At 47.6% G+C, this 16,094-nt stretch overlaps 1 protein-coding gene across 1 annotated transcript; it reads left to right on the top strand.

Annotated features, from left to right (window-relative positions):
* Positions 1-2,062: 2,062 nt before the first annotated feature.
* ASGR2 (asialoglycoprotein receptor 2) lies at positions 2,063-12,041 on the top strand. Its single transcript, NM_001075952.3, is given in 10 exon segments — positions 2,063-2,198; positions 2,527-2,676; positions 4,045-4,164; positions 4,355-4,450; positions 5,334-5,405; positions 5,531-5,617; positions 5,721-5,866; positions 11,303-11,409; positions 11,665-11,748; positions 11,750-12,041. Coding segments are annotated over 9 exon segments (906 nt in total). The 5' UTR covers positions 2,063-2,198; positions 2,527-2,555; the 3' UTR covers positions 11,823-12,041.
* Positions 12,042-16,094: the final 4,053 nt, after the last annotated feature.

Raw genomic sequence — 16,094 nt, 5'->3', positions numbered from 1 at the left:
GAGGTTCATAGCAACAAACCAGATGTAAAAATAGCAACACAGATAGATCTTAAACATTTATTCTTGTGTGAAAAAGTCGGGAACAAATGAGATGTATGAAAGCTTCACTTATCTATCTAAAAAACAGGCACGCAAACTATGCCACATATTTGATAAGGATGCATACTTAAGGATATATTTTATTTCAGTTACCTATTGATACATAACAGTCTAACCCAAAGCTCCAGTGGCCTAAAATAAACAATTACAGTTGACCCTTGAACACAACGGGTTTGAACTGCACAGTTTCACTTTATAAGCAGATTTTTTTCCACAAAAAATGTGTTACATCATCTGCAGACGTGGATCAGGGGATACAAAGGGTACTGTAAAGTCATACTCAAGTTTTCAACTGCAGGGAGAGGGTCAGTGCCCCTAATCCCTGCACCATTCAAGGGTCAACTGTATTTATTTCTCAAGATTCTCTGGGTCAGGAACCCGTGCAGGGCTAGGCCAGGTAGACCATGTGGTCTTGGCTAGGGTCATACACTTGGATGCATTCAGCTGTAGGCTAGACTGGAAGCTCCCAGAAGGCTTTGTTCATGTGTGGGGGGCCTCGGTTCTTCTCTGTGCTCTCTCTGTCTCCATATGGTGTCAGGGAACTGGATCCCACATGCTGCAACTGAAGAGCCCTCATGCCATAATGAAGACCCAGTGCAGCCAAATAACTGATGTGTATATATGTATATAAAATCAGGAATGAAAATTGGGTTTTCTCTCCCAAGCTGTTGTTAGCCCAAGTGTAGATGGTGAGAGTGAAAGTCGCTCAGTCATATCCGACTCTTTGCAACCCCATACAGTCCATGGTATTCTCCAGGTCAGAATACTGGATTGGCTAGATTTTCCCTTCTCCAGGGGATCTTCCCAACCCAGGGATCAAACCCAGGTCTCCCGCACTGCAGGCGGATTCTTTACCAACTGAGCTCTGATTTTTCGGTTCGTGAAGCCCTGTCTTCCTCACAGGACTGTGAAGACCCCCCAGTCTGATGGGATGGCATTTTCCCTCCATCTGTTTTGCCTCCCACTGTCCACCCCCTGCCCCGCCCCGTCCCCTGCTACACAGTAAAGTCACTTAATCTCCTCCAGGTTGTTCCCTCCTCTGTGAAGTGGGATCAGCAGAAGTGAAGTGGGATCAGCAGAAGTGAAGTGATCTGTTGCAACATGTTGTGAGAGTTACCAGAGAGCATGTCTGTGGGTCATTTAGCACCGTGCCTGGATGTGAGGCCCAAGGCTTCTGGAGTAGGGCCACGAGAGGGCCTCTCAGTCGCTCAGTCGTGTCCGACTCTTTGTGACTCCACGGACTGTGGCCCACCAGGCTCCTCTGTCCATGGGATTTCTCAGGCAAGAATACTGGGGTGGATTGCCCTTTCCTCCTCCAAGGGATCTTCCTGACCCGGGGATCATACTTGTGTCTCCTGCATCGCAGGCAGATTCTTTGCCACTGAGCCACCAGGGAAGCCCAACCAGGGCCACAGAAGGGGCTTATTTACAAGGTTGAACCTCTCCTATCCACCGCTTTCTGGATGCTCTTCCCTCTTCTCTGCCCTCCCTGAATTTCCAGTCTCTGAGGGGCTTTACTCCCATGGAGAGTGAAGCCAGTTGGCCCAAAGCTGGGAAGCCTGATGGCTGGGCCTACAGGACGTGGGGCCTTGGCTCAGATGCCAGATTGGGCAAGAGCACAGAAGTGGCCCCTCCAATCCTCATCAGGGTTGTCTGACTAACAATTCCAGGAATCTGAGGCAGGAAGTGAAATGGGAGTGGGATAGAGAGGAAATAGCCAATTGCACCCTGGTTCCTCCTGGCTGGCCCCCCTCCCAAATGTTCCGTGAAGAGTGAGGTGACTAGCTTCCGAGGGTAGAAGGGTCAGGCCAGGAGACCCCTTCTCTGTGAAGGACAGAGACACAGTCCTGCCCTCTGCCCCCACCACATATTGACTGAGTTTCCAACTCAGTTTCCACTCTGTTTACTGTCCAAAGTCCCAGGGGCAGGAGATGCCAAGTTAGAAGCGCTTGGACACTCAGGCACACGGGTTCAGGGCCCTCACCTGAAATGGTGCTCACCCCTTCCCTCCTCTCCTCCAGCACCACCTGGTCCCCAGTTCTCCTGGTTCAAGCCCTCCTGCGTCCTGGGGCCTGGGCGGCCTTCTAGACCTTGAACAGGTAAACTGAGGTCACTGGGGAGGCAGGTGGGCCTGGGGATGTCTGGGATTAGACAGACCCTGGTTCAGAGACAGTGGGGGGGAGTCGATGGGAAGTTGTGGGGTGATTGGCATGTGTGGAGGGGAGGCTCGAGGCCCAAGCGGTCTCCTGAGAGGGGATGGGACCCAGCAGCATTTCAGCTTCCATCTCCCCTCCAACCTCAGATCCAACCCAAGCCATCGCCTAGACCCACTCTGAGCCTACATCCATCAGCCTCCACCTCAATTAGCATCTTAGCACGAGCATCAACCCCAACTCAGTCCCAGCCCTAAAGCAGCCCTGAACCCAGGCAGGGTCCAGCCACACCCAGGACCCAGCATGGCCAGGGACTTCCAGGACATCCAGCAGCTGGACTCCGAGGAGAATGACCACCAGCTCGGCAGAGGCGAGGGCCCAGGCACTTGTGGGCACAGCCCCAGGAGAGAACCATTCTGGAAAGGCAAGTGTCTGGTATCTGGGGCTCTGCTCCACCCTAGTCTAGCTCCCAGTCACTCTCTGTCCCTCTGAGGCCTTTGTCACATTCACCCTATGACCAGGGACTATCCTCTGACCTCACCCCCTTCTCCACCCCCAGGATCCCAGGAAAGGGGTCTCCCCTCTTCCTTCCAACCTGACCAGTATGTGCTGTGTGTGATGGCGGGTAGGGGAAGGGTGTGTTGGAGGGAAAGGACACAGAGAAATTTCCCCTCCAAGCCCCCTGCCTGGATCTTTCTCTAGCAAATCTTGACCAAAGTCCCCAAGTGTCTAGGAGAAAGTTTTCAGGCGAGAAAGAGCTGAGCCATTTCCAAGGTGAAGGGCGGGAGCCGGGATGTGGGAGGGGATGTCAGGTGTGGGTGGTGGTGATGGAGTGAAGCTCTGTGGAGACCAGGAGGGGTTGGGGGTTGAAGCTCAAGGAGGGGGACTGGTTAGCCTGGGCTGGGAAGAGGGACCCCTTCCTGCCTGAGGCTGGAAGAACTGCCCCTGTTGCAGCTGAGGGTGGGAGCTGGGCAGGGGAGAAGGCTGCTGTCCCACCAGGCTTCTCCTTTCCCTGGCAGCAGGTTCACAAGCCTTTTCAACAGGCTGCGTGGGGCAGAGGCCACACCCACCTACACCCCTCTGCCCCTTCAGGTCCCACAAGCTGCCTGGTAGGTAGTGAACACACAAAAGTAACTTTGGATATTGTTGGATCTTCTGAGAATGAGAGGATTCGTGTTTCAGCAGGAGGCTTGGAGAGAGTCCAGCGGTTTTGGATTTCATGGGACAGGGGGCTCGCCTGAAAGAGGCAGGATGGACAGCCTGGCAGAGCGTGCCTGAGGGGTGCAACCATCAGCCAGCCTCTAGCAGCCTCTGCTGCCTGAAAGTGGGTTGACAGCTGGCACCTGCTCACCTGGGAGCAGCTTCCACTCTTCCCAGGCTTTTATAGGCCTAGAGTTTTCAGAAGATTTGGAGATACACTGGCTATTGTTTCCTCAAAAAAAATTTCTTTCTGCCTCTCCAGCTCCCCTTTCCATCAATTATGCATATATTAATGATCCCACAGCTCATTGGTGCTCTTTCTATTTTATGGGGGAGTGTGGGATTCTTTTCTTTCCTGGCGTTTCTTTTTATACAGTTGTTGTTGCTATGCCTCCAAGTTCATTGAGACATATGCCTGTCTCATCTATTAATTTTATCCAGAGTGTTTTTCATTTCGGAATCTACTTTCTCCGCCTGCCCTCACCCAGCAAGGCTGTACTTCTTCAGGCTCTGCTCCTCTGACGCTCCATGAGGTTGGCTCTCTGGCCCCCTGCCTCTGATGCCCCTTGTCCTGACACCCCTTCTCTTGCAGGGATGCCTCCTCCCCAGCCTCTTGTGCTGCAGCGTCTCTGCTCCAAGTTCCGCCTCAGTCTGCTTGTCCTGGTCTTCAACGTCCTGCTGCTGGTGGCTATCTGTGTGACAGGGTCCCAAAGTGAGGGTCGCAGGGGTGGGGCAGCGGTGGGGGCGCGGATTCGGGCAGTGCTGGGGCCAGTGAGAGCCACGATAGGGAAGAGATGGAGGCAGTGCTGGGGCGGGGAAGGAGACCATCCCACAGACAGTGATGAGGGCTGTCAGGTGGGACAGAGTGCGATCCACTTTGTCCTGTTTTGTCTCCTGACAAGGAGCACAGCTGCAAGGGGAGCTGCAGACCCTACAGGAAGCTTTCAGCAACTTCTCGTCGGGCACCCTGATGGACATCCTGAATCTCAGCTCCCACGGTGAGTGGGTGAGCCCCAAGGGGAGAGACTGGGATGTGCTGGGTGGTTGAGGGGTTGGTTTAGCAGCGAGGGTTGGCTGGGCCCCTTGCTGGCTTCCCTGGTGGCTCAGACAGTAAAGAGTCTACTTGCAATACATGACAGCTGGGTTCGATCCCTGGTTCAGAAAGATTCCCTGGAGAAGGGGATGGCTACCCACTGTACAGTACCCTTGCCTGGAGAATCCCAAGGATGGAGGAGCCTGGAAGGCTACAGTCCATGGGGTTGCAAAAAGTTGGACATGACTGAGTGACTTAACACACATGCATGCATGCTGGGTCCGATAGGGGAGTGTTTAGGGTACTGGGAAGGAAGCACAGACTAGGGCGGATAACCCAACCTGAGAAGCCAGGCAAGGGTTCCGAGGATGCTGCTTCCTGAGCCGAGGGTCCATGAAGGATGAGTAAGGGTTAGAGTAGAGGATGGAGGTGGGAACCAGGTAGAGAGCAGAGTCTGATGACCAGGACGTGAGGAAGACCACTGCAGGTCCTAGACTCTCAACATTTCCAGTGTGGCTGGAGGGGTGGGCCAAGGGTGGGCTAGAGAGGTGGGTCAGGGCCAGGCCATGCAGGCAGGCTGTGCTAACTCGTGGGGCTTTACTTTGAGAACACAGGGAGCTACGGGAAGGATTTAACAGGGGAGTGGCCTGAGCAGGTTGTGCTTCAGAACACCACCGTGCAGCCAAGAGAAGAGTGGGTGGGGTTGGGAGCATGCAACAGAGAGCAGAGCATGCAACATCCTAGGTCAAGGTGATGGTGGCCCGGACTGACGTGTCAGTGGCATGAGGATGGAGAAATGTTGGGGAGGCAGAGTGGAAAGGAGACAGGTTAACTTTCCTCTGTTGCAGGAGGCTTCGCCGGTGACAAGGTGAGACTTCTGGAAGCCAAGCTGGGAAAACAGCAGCAAGACCTGAAAGCAGGTCAGAGACTCTGTCCTGAGTGTGCGTGTGTGTGCTAGCGTGTATCTCCCCAGCCAGACGCTGGAGTCCTGGTCAGTGGGCCATGCACATGGCCTACCACACCCTTGCCACACTCTGACCCTTAGATCATGCCACTTTGCGGCTCCATCTGAAGCACTTCCCCATGGATCTGCGCACACTGACTTGTCAGATGGCACACTTCCAGAGCAATGGTAGGGATGTGGTGGGGCGGGGTTGGGGGGTGAGCGTCTCCAGTCCCTCTGCGTGTCCCCTCCAGCTGGATCTTATCTCCTTCTGTCCCTCCAACCCCCTCAGGCACAGAATGCTGCCCAGTGAACTGGGTGGACCATGATGGCAGCTGCTACTGGTTCTCTCGCTCAGGGAAGCCCTGGCTCGAGGCTGAGAAGTACTGCCAGCTGGAGAATGCCCACCTCGTGGTCATCAACTCCAGAGAGGAACAGGTGAAACCACAACCTTCCCAAAGGCAGGAGGAAACCTTGGGAATGCAAACTCTGGGAGGCTGGGTCAGGCTTGTTTTGTTATTTTTTTCTAACCCGAGGAAGAAACTAGAAGCAGAAATCTGTCCCCACTCTGGGAGGTTCATGATGGAGCAGCCATTGATTCTAAGAGGTGGGAGATTACATCCAGGAGCCAGGGCAAAGGATAGGAGCCAGGAGACCAGGTGATGAGGATCAGGGCAGGAGACAGAATGAGTGGCAGGATGAACTAAAGGGCCAGGACTTCTGTGGAGAACACTGTGGAGGCGCTGACAGTCCCTGCTTGCTCTGTGCTGGCCTGGGGAACGTGATGGGTCTTTGCGTGAAAGGGACAGAGTGGGTGGGATTCACAGGAACACACCTGGCATGAGTTACTGGGTCCCTCCAAAGCACCCCGAGTCTCCCTGCCCACTGCTGCCACCAGATCACAACTCCAAAGTCCAGAGGGAAGACTCAACCCATTCGAACAAGTGGACATGTTCGGGCAAAGGAGGGTATTAAAGATAACATTTACTGAGCCCTCACTATGTGTCAGGCACTTTCATATATCCATTGCTTTAACCCTCACAACCCTATGGAGCAGGCACTCTTGTTATCCCCACTTTGAGGTGAGGGTAGAGATATATATATGGATATGGATTACGGACATATTTTACTTTACTGATCAGGTTGAAATTGCCAATATTCTATCAGTATTGGCCTATAAAGTTTCATGTGAATCAACCTAAGACTCAGTCTGTGATTTGGCTCACAAGTTCATGCTACCTACAACTTTATGGAGGATGGGATGGTACCTTTATTATTGTGAAATGAACATCAGTGTCCTGATTAATGCTTTTTGCCTTGAATTCATCTTCATGTGATATGAAGGGACTGGTCCTTGATTTCTTTTCACTTACATTTGCTTCGTGTATCTCTGCCCATCCCTCTTATTTCCAACCGTTTTGAGTCTCTGTTTTAGATGAATGATTCTCAGCCATCGCAGTGTATTGTAACCTCTTGAGGAGTTTAAAACATATTGACACTTGATCTTGCACTCAAAGGTTCTGATTTAATTAATCTTGGATTCATCCTGAGTATTGATAATTTTTTAGGCACCCCCACCCCCCATAAATGATGCTACTCTATTGTTTAGCCACCCTTAATGGCACCCCACTCCAGTACTCTTGCCTGGAAACTCCCATGGATGGAGGAGCCTGGTGGGCTGCAGTCCATGGGGTCGCTAAGAGTTGGACACGACTGAGCGACTTCACTTTCATGCATTGGAGAAGGAAATGGCAACCCACTCCAGTGTTCTTGCCTGGAGAATCCCAGGGACGGGGAAGCCTGGTGGGCTGCCATCTGTGGGGTCATACAGAGTCAGACACGACTGAAGTGACTTAGCAGCAGCAGCAGCAGCAGTAATTGCAATGTTGAGCATCTTTTCATGTACCTGCTGGCCATCTGTATGTCTTCTTTGGAGAAATGTTTGTTTAGGTCTTCTGCCAATTTTTTTGTTGAGTTGTTTTTTTGATGTTGAGTTGTATGAGTTGTTTTTATATTTTTAATATTAACCCCTTGTTAATTGCATCATTTGCAAATATTTTCTTCCATTCCATAAGTGGTCTTTTTGTTCTGTTGATAGTTTTCTTTGCTGTGCAAAAGCTTTTAAGTTTGATTAGGTCCCATTTGTTTATTTTTGCTTTTATTTCTTTTGCCTTGAGAGACTGGTCTAAGAAATACTGCTGTGATTTATGTCCCAGAATATTTTGCCTATGTTCTCTTCTAGGAGTTTTAGGGTGTCGTGTCTTATATTTAGGTTTTTAAACCATTTTGAGTTTATTTTTGTATATGGTGTGGGGGAGTGTTCTAATTTCATTGATGTACATGTAGCTGTCCAGTTTTCCCAACACCACCGTGTTGAAGAGACTGTCTTTTCTCCATTGTATATTTTTGCCGCCTTTGTCGTAGATTAATTGACCGTAGGTGTGTGGGTTTATTTCTGGGCTCTCGCACTTGCATTTATTTTAAAATACATATCTTTAATCAGTCTAATTCTTTTCTGTTTTATATGCTTCTTTTATTTTCTCCCATTTGCTATGTGAGATGTATTATTTTTGGTTTCTCCACTGTGTTATTTTGGACTAAATGTGGCTTGTTTTTAGCTACACTAGTAATTACTGTCATAACTTTAAATAATGGGCTGAAACTTCTTGGCTTTAAAAAATAAAAGAATTTATATAACTTTCATGAGAAAGATGAGGAAACCAGTACACTTCTTCTCACACCTCAATCTTTTCTCGGTTTTAAAATTGAGATATCATTGACATGTAACCCTGTAAGTTTGAGGTGCACAACACCCTGGTTTGATATATTTACATATTGCAATATGATGAATAAAGTAGTATTAGCTCTTACCTTTACCATGTCACACAATTATCATTTCTTTTTCACTGAGAACAATTCAGATCTAGTCTCTTAGCAACTTTGAAGTTTATAACGCCTCGTTCATATCTCTCTCACATTCCTTACATGTATGTGCAAATAGTTTTTCTTTGAATTTCATTAATCTCAGATATATTCCAGTGTTGTACATTCTCTGTATTTTTGCTCTGAGGCTAGGAGAGTTCTTTTAACACATAAAGTTAGATTTTCATATGTTTTGGAAATTTTTCTTAAGCCATTTATTTGAATAGTTTTTCTTGCCCATTTGTTCTCTTTTCCTCTGGAGCACACCATTCAAAATGATCTCCATTGTCTACCCTCCATAGCCTTCATCTCGTTACTGTTTAAAAGCATCTGCCTACAATGCGGGAGACCAGGGTTCAATCCCTGGGTTGGGAAGATCTCCTGGAGAAGGGAGCAGCCCACTCCAGTATTCTTGCCTCCCCTGCCCCAAAAAAGGGGCTCAAAGAAATATTGGGCTTCCCTGGTGGCTCAGATGGTAAAGCGTCTGCCTGCAGTGTAGGAGACCTGGGTTCGATCCCTGGGTTAGGAAGATCCCCTGGAGAAGGAAATGGCAACCCACTCCAGTACTCTTGCCTGGAAAATTCCATGGACTGAGGAGCCTGGTAGGCTACAGCCCATGGGATCGCAGAAAGAGTTGGACACGACTGAGTGACTTCACTTCACCTTCTTTCTCTCTTTTCCTTAGTTTTCTGGGCTCTTTTTTCATGACTGTCTTTTGTATCTCAGACTTGATTTTTTGTTGAGGTTTTTTTTTTTTAATGTAGCTCAAAATTTTCAGTTTCTTCTCTTTATTTATCATTGTTATCTTTCTTCTTTGATTCTTCTTTTGTAGTTTTATGTCGTTCATCTCCTCTTTAATGTTTCTGAGGATATAAGCTATTCTCCAATAGCTTCTTAGGTTTAGAAACATGCTTTCTTTACAAAGTATATTTTTCACTTCTCTTCTTGATATCACAGTGCTTTTTTCTTCCTCCTCTTCCTTTCCATCCTCTTTATTTTTTCTCAGTTTCCATGATAAAACTCCCCCAGGCTCCTTCTTTGAATGGGCTGAATTCTTTCTTGCCTGTTATTTACTCATGAATAGGGCAGAAGTGTTCTCATGGACTGTCTTTTCTGATCATCTGACACTATTTCATCCCTCCCCTCAGTCTTCACCTGGGTTTCCCAGGTGGCGCAGTGGTAAAGAATCTGCCTGACGATACAGGAGATGCGGGTTCAGTCCCTGGGTTGGGAAGATCTTCTGGAGTAGGAAATGGCAACCTACTCCAGTACTCTTGCCTGGAAAAGTCCATGGACAGAGGAGCCTAGTGGGCTACAGACCATGAGGTCACCAAGAGTCGGACATGACTGAGCACACACGTGCACACACACTCAGTCTTCAACACAGGGGGCTGGATATTGATGCTTTGTATTGTTCATTCAGTTATTCAACTTCTTGTGGTGATGGGAAGAGGGGACTGGGGCAGTGGGCAGCAGCAAAGAGAATATCTTGCCTCCAGACATTTTCCCTCCAGCTTCGTTGACCCTCCTGAATTTGGGGAACAGCCCTAGGAGCCCTTGAGAGCTGTCCCTTCACGTACAGGATATTGACTATTTGCAGGAGTCTAGAATTCAAGAATGCTACTGTATCTGCCTTCAGATGAGGTGACTAACTGCAGTTTTAATTAGGTGTCTAGGAAGGGAAAGTGGAATTAGGAAAGTTTCCTCCAGATGCAGTTGGAGACCCTTCATATGATATCAAAGGAAACTGCTACATATGCATGTTGGTGAACCGACCCCCTCTGCTTCCTTCATAAAACAAGGTGACCACACTCTATGCTGCTGCCCTCCCAAGCCAGGGGGCTTAAGGCCTCAGTTCAGTTCAGTTGCTCAGTCGTGTCTGACTCTTTGTGACCCCGTGAATTGCAGCACGCCACGCCTCCCTCTTAAGGCCTCAGAAAGAGCCATATCTCTTAAGAGAAAGCCACTTCCTCTTAGGAGGTATGCATGGATCCTGGGAAGCTATCTCAAAAACCACTTTTGTCCCACGCCCACCAGCTGGACAGCTTGGCTGTCCCTCACATATAGGGCATCTTCTTATTTTCAGCCAGACTGCCAGAGCCCCTGTAGCCAAGTCATAACAGAGCTCTGAGCAGTGGGTCCGAGCTTGGAAGCTGTAGGGCCTGGAGAACAACAGACGTGGCAGCTGTATGTAGAAGTGAAGTGAAAGTGAAAGTTGCTCGGTTGCGTCTGACTCTGCAACCCTGTGGACTGTAGCCTGCCATACTCCTCTGTCCATGGGATTCTCCAGGCAAGAATACTGAAGTGGGTAGCTGTTGCCTTCTCCAGGGGATGTTTCCAAGACAGGGATTGAACCCAGGTCTCCTGCATTGCAGGCGGATTCTTTACCATCTGAGCCACCAGGTAAACCTGTATGTAGAAGTAGGAGCAGATAAATGTACGTGAGAGGCAAGTGAAACCCAGATCTTTACTGGGTCATTGGGTCACCCTGAGGGTGGCAGGGGTCAGGATCCCAGAGTTTGAGGTTGTGGGCAGAAGACAGGGAAAAGATTAGAATAGGGGTCTAGCAGCCGTGAGTTAGGAATGAAGTGGGAGGCCAGGTCAGGGGACAAGGGTCACCAACTCAGACCCTGGGTTGTTACCCTGGGCTCCACAGATACCCTCAGTTCCTTAATCTCACGTGTAAAGTGTAAACCATTAGGGTGTCCAATTTACAGAGCGTTATGGGGATGAAATAAGATAATCCTTGTAAAGCAATTAGTACAATGTTTAGCCCAGTAAATGTTCACTAAATAATAGATACGGTTGCAGAAGAAAAAGCCAGGAACTTGTATTGGGAGCTGTTGCTTCAAGGTGGGGACAGATCAGACTGGGGGTGGGGTGAGGGCGCCACAGCTAAGGCCTGAATGGAGGCACAAGGGACTAGAAACTTCCCTCCCACCTGTTTTCCAGAAGTTCATTGTACAACACACAAACCCCTTTAGAGTCTGGATAGGTCTCACTGACAGCGATGGCTCCTGGAAATGGGTGGACGGCACAGACTACAAGCACAGCTACAAGTAAGTGGCTTCTCCTTGTCTCTCCCCATTAATTTGTCCTGGGGATGGCCATCTGGTCTCTGCCCCCGGTACACTCCCACTCGTCCCTCAGGGACCAAATTCTCCCACCATCTCCCGCCTCACCCAGATTCTCAGCTCCCAAGACTGCAGTCATGGCTCCCTGAACCCCAAAAAGCCATGCATTTCTGAGGTGGGGGGTGAGGGTTGTTGGGATGAGGGGGCCATCTGGAGCGGAGCTTTGTCCTGCCTTCCTAGGAACTGGGATCCCGCTCAGCCCGATGACTGGCGGGGGCACGAGCTGGGGGCCAGCGAGGACTGTGCAGAGATCAGATGGGATGGGCCGCTGGAATGACGATTTCTGCCAGCAAGTGAAACGCTGGGTGTGTGAGACAAAGCGGAACATCACCATGTAGCCGCCCACCTCCCCCAGCCTCCAGCAGACCTCTGACCCGCAAACCGTCCTGCCTGGGCATTTTGAAGAAAGGAAGGAGAGGAGAGTCTTTAGAAGCATGGGGAGAGCTTGAAGAGGGATAGACGCGGGGGGCTGAAGAAGCTCTGACCCTGGGGAGACAGCTCCTGCCTTCTTCTGAAATTCACTGTAATTATTATTATTATAATTTTCAACTTCCTCAGTGGTGTAGTGTGTAACTTGTGCTTAGTCACTTAGTCATGTGCGACTCTTTACGACCCATTGGACAGTAGCCTGGCAGGCTCTTCTGTCCATCGGATTTCTCAGGCAAGAATACTAGAGTGGGTTGCCATTTCCTTCTCCAGGGGGTTCTCCCCAACCCAAGGATCGATCCCACGTTTCCTGTGTCTCCTGCATGGAAGGCAGATTCTTTACCTGCTGAGCCATCAGGGAGTAGGAAAAGGACAAATACTTGAAACTTTGTGTGGACTGGTTATTTGGAACTGGGAAGTGTAGGATTCAAAGAAGAGGGAGGGAGAGGGTCTCGAAGAGAGAGCTCAAGCGTTGGACAGCTGTCCCTGACACTTAATCTTTTTTTTTACGCTCCCCTACCTATGAAGTTTTATATTTTTATTTGCTTATTTGCTTGGTAATTTGCTGTTTTTTTTAATATTTAATTTTTTTATTTTTTGAATTACGGAAGTATGATAACACATTTATAAGAGACTTGGAAAATACAGAACAAAGTTATATATAGTTTTACTATATATTACAAATTATTTTTTTTAATATTTAAAGATTTTTAATTGGAGTTTCAATATCAAACTCTCAAAAATTAATAAACTGAATAGACAGAAAAGTAAAAGGCTCTAGCAGACCTGAAAAGCACTTTGAACCAATTTAACATAATTAATATTTATACAGTTTTCACGCAACAGTAGTATGCAAATTCCATTCAAGTTCCCATAGGCTGTAAACCAGGAGACACTGGAATGTATCCAGAGATATAAAATAAGGCTTGATACCTAATCTTTTTTTTTTTTTTTACCACCATAGCTTTATTTAACACCTCCTTCATGTTAAACAGTTACCATTTATTGCAGTGTGGACATTTAACATTTACTGTCTTAGCAACCTTCAGCTACATATACAGTATTATTAACTATAATAATCGTGCTCTATATTAGATTCCCAGAACTTATTCCTCTTAAAACTGGAAGCATGTACCCTTTGATCATCGTTTCCCCCTCCCCTGCCAACCCCTGGTAACCAACGCTCTATGTTCAACACCTAATCTTAAAGCACACAGGCCAGAGATGGGCACAGAGGGGCCCCTGGATGGCACTGGTGGGGCTGGCGTGGGGTGGGGGTGGAGCCAGCATGGCTGGGGCCACAGAGTCTGCCCTGAGGGCTTCACTGCAAAAGAGGTTTCAAAGAACACCCCTGCTCCACTGAACATCCCTGTTCCAAAGAACACCCTGTCAGTCTGGGAACTGTGAACTGGGCTGGCAAAGGCCAGTGAAAAAGTTTGCTAAGAGAAGCAGGATTGAAAAGACCCCAGACTGACCTAGACAGCTCTCCAGTAAAGGGTGTCTCCAACAGCCTCCACAGTGGGTAAACTGTACCTTCCAAGATCACTACGACCAACCTTAAACGAGTCTTGAAGCAATTAGGTTTTTTGGTTTTATTTTTATTTACAAAAGTAGTATAAACTAATAGTAAAAAATGTTTTGCACACACACACACACACACACCGCGTGTCCTCCCCTCACCACTCCTACTTCTACCCAGAGTTAACCATTTCATGGATATTGTATTAGTCAAGGGTCTCCACAGAAACAGAACCAATGGGATCTGTGTGTACCAATAGGAGATATATTGGCTCATGGGAGTATGGATAAGTTCTGCAGATGAGTCGGTGATCTGGAAACCCCCAAAATCCATCAGAGTAAGATGCAGTCTGAGTCTAAAGTCTCCAGACCCAGGAAGAGTCAATGTCTCCACCTGAGTCTGCAGGTAGGAAAACAACCGTTGTCCCAGTTTGGAGAGGGCCAGGCAGGAAGAACTCTCTCTTACCTTAAGAGGACCGGCCTTCTGGATCTATTCAGGGCTTCAATGGTGTGGAGGAGGCCAGCCCATGTTAGGGAGAGCAATCTGCTTTCCCAATTCAAATGTTCATCTCATCCCCAAACACCCTCACAGACACACCCAGAATAATGTTGGACTCACCATCTGTGTCCCAGTCAAGCTGACACATAAAAATGAACCATTTCAGGGTTTCTGTAGGAAGTTTCCTGCGTACATGCCCATATGCAATACCGCGTATCATGACGTAGTTAGCTTTTTTCACTTTCCCATGTCCTATGGACATTGATCCAGTCTATGCTGTTCCCTGAGAGGTTTTAATTCATTGAATTTAGCCGGGGTAGAGAATTCCAAAATATAGACGTTCTGCTGCTGCTGCTGCTGCTGCTAAGTCGCTTCAGTCGTGTCTGACCCTGTGCAACCCCATAGACGGCAACCCACCAGGCTCCCCCGTCCCTGGGATTCTCCAGGCAAGAACACTGGAGTGGGTTGCCATTTCCTTCTCCAATGCATGAAAGTGAAAAGTGAAAGTGAAGTCGCTCAGTCGTGTCCGACTCTTAGTGACCCCATGGACTGCAGCCCACCAGGCTCCTGCATCCATGGGATTTTTCAGGCAAGAGTACTGGAGTAGGGTGCCATTGCCTTCTCCGATAGATGTGCCAGATGTTATTAAATCATCCTCTGTGGTGGGCAAGTAGTTGCTGTTTTTGTTTTCACATCTAATACTTCAAGCAATTTTTGCATCTAAGCTTGTTCTGGGTCAAGACTTCCCAATTTTCAGTTGCAAATTTTTCTAGGACTTCTCCTTCAAAATGTATATAATTGGCATTGAATTTAAACACTTATGACACAAATAATACATACAATTTAAAGTCTTATAGGGCTAGAAGCAGTTACCAGACCCTGTTTTTTTCCTTCAGCCATCCCTGCTGTTCTGAGACACCACTTTCAGTATTTTAGCTATTTCCCTTAGACATTTGTACTTTCAAAACACACACACAAATTGATACCTCTTTATTTATCAATTGTAGACATTATTCAGTCACTTTTTATCTTGTAGATGGGTATAATTTTCCAATTTAGTCTGTAACAGTTTTTACTTGAATCCTAATTCAGAATCTGTGTTGGTTAGGGCTGTGGCAATATTGTTAATTGCTGAGCCAAGTAGTATAATATGCTTACATTTCCTTTTTTGAACAACTTTTGTTTCTTCTGAAGTGAATACTTGAAAATTTTGCATCAGATTCTGTGAATCAATTACTAAGTCTTCCTTAACTGTAAAAAGCCTGACAATGTAATATTCTGCACATGTGATCTGGTCACGTCACCAGTACTTCAGTTGTACTCTTTTCCAAGAGCCATCAGGGTGAATCCAAGTTTTACAGGGCATGAAATGTACACGATTTGGGGCGCCCTCCTTAGGAAAAGATGCAAAATTGTGGATACAAAATTAAACATAAAGAAAAGAAGGCCCAAAAGCTGAAAGCTACTACAAACATCACAAAATCCAGACAACTGATATAACATTTTTAATAACCTTCCAATACACCTGTGAAATCCATTCTCCCCGCCTCCTCCGCTTTTTGGCTGCATACTTATTATTTCCTTCTGCCTGTGACAAAGGTATTGTAAGACTTTCAGAAGAGAAAGATCATTGTGGGTATCCTCCAGCATATTTCTTCTTTACTACTGATGCCAGTGCTTGAGGGAGGCTCATGGCCCACCTTCATTCACCCCTAAGGGAGTCTACACGATGGGTGCCAACAGTACCCCCAAAAGCCATGACTGGGTAGGTGGGCCAACCCTAAGGATAAATTGACTGTAAAGCAAACAACAGGGTCCCTCTCCATTTAAGCCAAACCTGTTTTTCCAACCCAATTTCTTGGTTGGATTAAAAAAAATGCCACCTGACACAGAGGAAGATGTGAAGGAGGGGAAACTGAAGTGGAAAGTGATGGTGGTCATCCTAACTGATTATATTATAATAATAATATACATTATTATATATATTATATTGTCCTTTGGACAGCAAGGAGATCAAACCAGTCAATCCTAAAGGAAATCAACCCTGAATCTTCATTGGAAGGATGGATGCTGAAGCTGAAGCTCTAATCCTTTGGCCACCTGATGCGAAGAGCTGACTCACTGGAAAAGACCCTGATGTTGGGAAAGATTGAGGGCAAGAGGTAAA

Source organism: Bos taurus, chromosome 19 (genome assembly GCF_002263795.3).
Source record: "Bos taurus isolate L1 Dominette 01449 registration number 42190680 breed Hereford chromosome 19, ARS-UCD2.0, whole genome shotgun sequence".
In the NCBI taxonomy this organism is placed as follows: domain Eukaryota; kingdom Metazoa; phylum Chordata; class Mammalia; order Artiodactyla; family Bovidae; genus Bos; species Bos taurus.
The sequence above is the reverse complement of the archived record's forward strand: the minus strand, read 5'-3'. Positions and strand labels throughout refer to the sequence as shown.